The sequence below is a fragment of the Petromyzon marinus genome (assembly GCF_048934315.1).
Source record: "Petromyzon marinus isolate PM22_M1 ecotype Great Lakes invasive population chromosome 67 unlocalized genomic scaffold, UKy_Petmar_22M1.pri1.0 chr67_unloc.6, whole genome shotgun sequence".
In the NCBI taxonomy this organism is placed as follows: Eukaryota; Metazoa; Chordata; class Hyperoartia; order Petromyzontiformes; family Petromyzontidae; genus Petromyzon; species Petromyzon marinus.
Genome location: NW_027422596.1, coordinates 1,118,162 through 1,125,295, shown reverse-complemented (window position 1 = coordinate 1,125,295; position 7,134 = coordinate 1,118,162). Strand labels below are relative to the sequence as shown.

At 43.0% G+C, this 7,134-nt stretch overlaps 1 protein-coding gene across 6 annotated transcripts in view; it reads left to right on the top strand.

Moving 5' to 3' along the window:
* Positions 1-7,134, top strand: part of LOC116957928 (venom prothrombin activator pseutarin-C non-catalytic subunit-like) — a 158,420-nt gene that overhangs the window by 29,905 nt on the left and 121,381 nt on the right. For all 6 annotated transcript variants that reach the window (XM_076058060.1, XM_076058058.1, XM_076058061.1 and 3 more), the window contains exons 2-3: positions 3,881-4,076; positions 4,905-4,987. In XM_076058060.1, the coding sequence (XP_075914175.1) occupies positions 3,955-4,076; positions 4,905-4,987 (205 nt within the window). In that variant the 5' untranslated portion in view covers positions 3,881-3,954. The remainder of the gene's footprint in view (positions 1-3,880; positions 4,077-4,904; positions 4,988-7,134) is intronic.

Genomic DNA, 7,134 nt, shown 5'->3' with positions numbered 1-7,134 from the left:
ACAACAACAACAACAACACTCAACACAACAACAACAACAACAACAACACTCAACACAACAACACTCAACACAACAACAACAACAACAACACAACAACAACAACACTCAACACAACAACAACAACAACAACACTCAACACAACAACACTCAACACAACAACAACAACACAACAACAACAACAACACAACAACAACACAACAACAACACAACAACAACACAACAACAACAACAACACTCAACACAACAACAACAACTTTGAGCAGCAGCTGTTGTAAACAAACGAGTTCGTCAATGTAGACGATGATGATGACGATGATGATGACGATGATGATGACGATGATGATGATGACGATGATGATGACGATGATGATGATGACGATGATGATGATGATGACGATGATGACGATGACGATGATGATGTAAAAGTGGCTTCACAGCTCCCCGCTGTAGTCCGAACGTCTGAAGGGGAGAGAGCGTTCCAGACGGCCACATGCAGCAGCAGCAGCGCAACTTGACAGCGCCACACGGCGATAATGATGATGTGTAGTGTATAGTGTAGTGTATAGTGTAGTGTATAGTGTAGTGTATAGTGTAGTGTATAGTGTAGTGTATAGTAGTGTATAGTGTAGTGTATAGTGTAGTGCATAGTGTTGTGTATAGTAGTGTATAGTGTAGTGAATAGTGTAGTGCATAGTGTTGTGTATAGTAGTGTGTAGTGTAGTGTATAGTGTAGTGTATAGTGTAGTGTATAGTGTAGTGTATAGTGTATAGTAGTGTATAGTGTAGTGTATAGTGTAGTGTATAGTGTAGTGTATAGTGTATAGTGTAGTGTATAGTAGTGTATAGTGTAGTGTATAGTGTAGTGTATAGTAGTGTATAGTGTAGTGTATAGTGTAGTGTATAGTGTAGTGTATAGTGTAGTGTATAGTGTTGTGTATAGTGCAGTGTATAGTGTAGTGTATAGTGTAGTGTATAGTGTATAGTGTAGTGTATAGTGTGTAGTGTATAGTGTAGTGTATAGTGTAGTGTATAGTGTATAGTGTAGTGTATAGTGTAGTGTATAGTGTAGTGTATAGTGTAGTGTATAGTGTAGTGTATAGTGTAGTGTATAGTGTAGTGTATAGTAGTGTGTAGTGTAGTGTATAGTGTAGTGTATAGTGTAGTGTATAGTGTAGTGTATAGTGTAGTGTATAGTGTAGTGTAGAGTGTAGTGTATAGTAGTGTATAGTGTAGTGAATAGTGTAGTGTATAGTGTAGTGTATAGTAGTGTATAATGTAGTGTAGAGTGTAGTGTATAGTGTAGTGTATAGTGTAGTGTATAGTGTAGTGTATAGTGTAGTGTAGAGTGTAGTGTATAGTGTAGTGTAGAGTGTAGTGTATAGTGTAGTGTATAGTAGTGTATAGTGTAGTGAATAGTGTAGTGTATAGTGTAGTGTATAGTAGTGTATAGTGTAGTGTAGAGTGTAGTGTATAGTGTAGTGTATAGTGTAGTGTATAGTGTAGTGTATAGTGTAGTGTATAGTGTAGTGTAGTGTATAGTGTATAGTAGTGTATAGTGTAGTGTATAGTGTATAGTAGTGTATAGTGTAGTGTATAGTAGTGTATAGTGTAGTGTATAGTGTAGTGTATAGTAGTGTATAGTGTAGTGTATAGTGTAGTGTATAGTAGTGTATAGTGTAGTGTATAGTGTAGTGTATAGTGTAGTGTATAGTGTAGTGTATAGTGTAGTGAATAGTGTAGTGTATAATGTGTAGTGTATAGTGTGTTGTATAGTGTAGTGTATAGTGTGTAGTGTAGTGTATAGTGTAGTGTATAGTGTAGTGTATATTGTAGTAGTGTATAGTGTAGTGTATAGTGTAGTGTATAATGTAGTGTATAATGTAGTGTATAATGTAGTGTATAGTGTAGTAGTGTATAGTGTTGTGTATAGTGTGGTGTATAGTGTAGTGTATAGTGTAGTGTATAGTGTGGTGTATAGTGTAGTGTATAGTGTAGTGTATAGTGTAGTGTATAGTGTAGTGTATAGTGTAGTGTATAGTGTAGTGTATAGTGTAGGGTATAGTGTAGTGTATAGTGTAGTGTATAGTAGTGTATAGTGTAGTGTATAGTAGTGTATAGTGTAGTGTATAGTGTAGTGTATAGTGTAGTGTATAGTGTAGTGTATAGTGTAGTGTAGTGTATAGTGTAGGGTATAGTGTATTGTATAGTGTATAGTGTAGTGTATAGCAGTGTATAGTGTAGTGTATAGTGTAGTGTATAGTGTAGTGTATAGTGTAGTGTATAGTGTAGTGTGTAGTGTAGTGTATAGTGTGTAGTGTATAGTGTGTAATAGTGTAGTGTATAGTGTAGTGTATAGTGTGTAGTGTATAGTGTAATGTATAGTGTGTAGTGTATAGTGTAGTGTATAGTGTAATGTATAGTAGTGTATAGTGTAGTGTATAGTGTAGTGTATAGTAGTGTATAGTGTAGTGTATAGTGTAGTGTATAGTATATAGTCGTGTATAGTATAGTGTATAGTGTAGTGTATAGTGTAGTGTGTAGTGTAGTGTATAGTGTGTAGTGTATAGTGTGTAATAGTGTAGTGTATAGTGTAGTGTATAGTGTGTAGTGTATAGTGTAATGTATAGTGTGTAGTGTATAGTGTAGTGTATAGTAGTGTATAGTGTAGTGTATAGTGTAGTATATAGTAGTGTATAGTGTAGTGTATAGTGTACTGTATAGTAGTGTATAGTGTAGTGTATAGTGTAATGTATAGTAGTGTATAGTGTAGTGTATAGTGTAGTGTATAGTAGTGTATAGTGTAGTGTATAGTGTAGTGTATAGTGTAGTGTATAGTATATAGTCGTGTATAGTATAGTGTATAGTGTAGTGTATAGTGTAGTGTGTAGTGTAGTGTATAGTAGTGTATAGTGTAGTGTATAGTGTAGTGTATAGTAGTGTATAGTGTAGTGTATAGTGTACTGTATAGTAGTGTATAGTGTAGTGTATAGTGTAGTGTATAGTAGTGTATAGTGTAGTGTATAGTGTAGTGTATAGTAGTGTATAGTGTAGTGTATAGTGTAGTGTATAGTATATAGTCGTGTATAGTGTAGTGTATAGTGTAGTGTATAGTGTAGTGTGTAGTGTATAGTAGTGTGTAGTAGTGTATAGTGTAGTGTATAGTGTAGTGTATAGTAGTGTATAGTGTAGTGTATAGTGTATAGTATAGTGTGTAGTGTAGTGTATAGTAATGTATAGTGTAGTGTATAGTAGTGTATAGTGTAGTTTATAGCAGTGTATAGTGTAGTGTATAGTGTAGTGTTTAGTGTAGTGTATAGTAGTGTATAGTAGTGTATAGTGTAGTGTATAGTAGTGTATAGTGTAGTGTATAGTGTAGTGTATAGTGTAATGTATAGTGTAGTGTATAGTATAGTGTATAGTGTAGTGTATAGTAGTGTATAGTGTAGTGTATAGTGTAGTGTATAGTGTAGTGTATAGTAGTGTATAGTGTAGTGTATAGTGTAGTGTATAGTAGTGTATTGTGTAGTGTATAGTAGTGTATAGTGTAGTGTATAATCATGTATAGTAGTGTATAGTAGTGTATAGTATAGTGTATAGTATATAATCATGTATAGTAGTGTATAGTGTAGTGTATAGTGTAGTGTATAGTGTATCATCGTCAACAACATCACCACCACCATCACCATCATCACCATCACCATCACCACCACCATCACCACCATCACCACCACCATCACCACCATCACCACCATCACCACCATCACCATCACCACCACCATCACCACCACCACCACCATCACCACCACCATCACCACCACCACCATCACCACCACCATCACCACCATGATCAACATGAACTGCATCTCGATTTGTCCTTTAGGCCCCAATCTGCTCTACGCAGTAGGCGGTGGTGACGGTGGTGGTGGTGGTGCTGGTGGTGGTTGAAGCCCCACCATGAGGAGGTGGTGGTTGGCGGTGGTGGTGGCGGTGGTGGCCGTGGCCCCGCTGGGCCACGCTAGGACGTGGCGACACTTCCTCGCGGCCGAAGAGAGGCCCTGGGACTTCGGCACGCGGGGGTGAGACGACGTGACTCGTGACGTCATCGTGACGACGACGTGACTCGTGACGTCATCGTGACGACGACGTGAATCGTGGCGGTGACGTCATCGTGATGACGACGTGACGATGTGGCGGTGACGTCATCGTGACGACGACGTGACTCGTGGCGGTGACGCCATCGTGATGACGACGTGTCTCGCGACGTCATCGTGACGACGACGTGACTCGTGGCGGTGACGTCATCGTGACGACGACGTGACTCGTGGCGGTGACGTCATCGTGATGACGACGTGACGATGTGGCGGTGACGTCATCGTGATGACGACGTGTCTCGTGACGGTGACGACTACGACGATGTTGACGGTGATGATGACGATGACGACGACGATGAGGACGATGACGACGATGACGATGATGACGATGCTGATGATGACGATGATGATGACGATAATGACGATGCTGATGATGACGATGCTGATGATGACGATGATGATGATGACGATGACGATGATGACGACGACTAAGACGATGATGACGACGACAAAAATTACGATGATGATGATGATGATGACGATGATGATGATGACGACGATGACGACAATGATGACGATGATGATGATGATGACGATGATGACGACAATGATGACGATGATGATGACCGCGTGCTACGAGCAATCTCTCCCCCCCCCACCGCACCATCACTACCACCCACGTTGACCCACGTTGACCCATGTTGACCCACGTTGACCCATGTTGACCCACGTTGACCCACGTTGACCCACGCGTGTTCCCCGTGTTGCTACTTTACCCCCCCCCCCCAACTCGTTGTGATTGGCTCCGCGCAGGGCACGCTGGGAGACCAAGGCCGTGTTCGTGGGGTACAAAGACGCGACTTTCCAGGACGATGTCCCCACAGAGCCCTGGCAAGGTACATGGCGTGCCACGGTGGCTACGAGATGTTGACTACCTCGCCTGGTACACAGGAGGTCGTGGGTTCGATCCTGACCATGACGACGCCTGCTGCTGCTGCTGTATATTTGGAGTCTGCGTCTCTCTCATCATCATCATCACGGTGGCTATGAGATGTTGACTACCTCGCCTGGTGTGCAGGAGGTCGTGGGTTCGATCCCAACCCTGACGCCCACGGTGGCTATGAGATGTTGACTACCTCGCCTGGTGTGCAGGAGGTCCTGGGTTCGATCCAGACCCTGACGATGCCTGCTGCTGTATATTTGGAGTCTGCGTCTCTCACTCATCATCATCATCACGTTGACTAGGAGATGTTGACTACCTCGCCTGGTATACAGGAGGTCGTGGGTTCGATCACGACCCTGACGATGTCTGAAGCTGTATATTTGGAGTCTGCGTCTCTCTCATCATCATCATCACGGTGGCTAGGAGATGTTAACTACCTCGCCTGGTGTGCAGGAGGTCGTGGGTTCGATCACGACCCTGACGATGCCTGCTGCTGTATACTTGGAATTTGCGTGTCTCTATCTCATCATCATCACGGTGGCTAGGAGATGTTAACTACCTCGCCTGGCGTGCAGGAGGTCGTGGGTTCGATCCCGACCTTGACGATGTCTGAAGCTGTATATTTGGAGTCTGCGTCTCTCTCATCATCATCACGGTGGCTAGGAGATGTTAACTACCTCGACTGGTGTGCAGGAGGTCGTGGGTTCGATCCCGACCCTGACGATGCCTGCTGCTGTATATGTGGAGTTTGTGTCTCTCTCATCATCATCACCATCATCACGTTAACTAGGAGACGTTAACTACCTCGCCTGGTCTGCAGGAGGTCGTGGGTTCGACGCGGACCCTAACGATTCCCGCTGCTGCATTTTCGGCCAACGTTCTCATTTTATAAATAAAACAAAAAACTCTATTGTGGATGATATTGGTTACGAAAGCCTACCACGTGTTAAACTTCCCATCCCACCACGTGTTAAACTTCTCATCCCACCACGTGTTAGACTTCTCATCCCACCACGTGTTAAACTTCTCATCCCACCACGTGTTAAACTTCCCATCCCACCACGTGTTAAACTTCCCATCCCACCACGTGTTAAACTTCTCATCCCACCACGTGTTAAACTTCTCATCCCACCAAGTGTTAAACTTCTCATCCCACCACGTGTTAGACTTCTCATCCCACCACGTGTTAAACTTCTCATCCCACCACGTGTTAGACTTCTCATCCCACCACGTGTTAAACTTCTCACCTCACCACGTGTTAGACTTCTCATCCCACCACGTGTTAAACTTCTCATCCCACCACGTGTTAAACTTCTCATCCCACCACGTGTTAAACTTCTCATTCCACCACGTGTTAAACTTCTCATCCCACCACGTGTTAAACTTCTCATCCCACCACGTGTTAAACTTCTCATCCTACCACGTGTTTAAACTTCTCATCCCACCACGTGTTAAACTTCTCATCCCACCACGTGTTAAACTCCTCACCCCACCACGTGTTAAACTTCTCATCCCACCACGTGTTAAACTTCTCATCCCACGACGTGTTAGACTTCTCATCCCACCACGTGTTAAACTTCTCATCCCACCTCGTGTTAACTTCTCATCCCACCACGTGTTAGACTTCTCACCCCACCACGTGTTAAACTTCTCATCCCACCACGTGTTAAACTTCTCATCCCACCACGTGTTAAACTTCACATCCCACCACGTGTTAAACTTCTCATCCCACCACGTGTTAAACTTCTCATCACACCACGTGTTAAACTTCTCATCCCACCACGTGTTAAACTTCTCATCCCACCACGTGTTAGACTTCTCATCCCACCACGTGTTAAACTTCTCATCCCACCACGTGTTAGACTTCTCATCCCACCACGTGTTAAACTTCTCATCCCACCACGTGTTAAACTTCTCACCCCACCACGTGTTAAATTTCTCATCCCACAAAGGGTTAAACTTCTCATCCCACCACGTGTTAAACTTCTCATCCCACCACGTGTTAAACTTCTCATCCCACCACGTGTTAAACTTCTCACCCCACCACGTGTTAAACTTCTCATCCCACCACGTGTTAAACTTCTCATCCCACCACGTGTT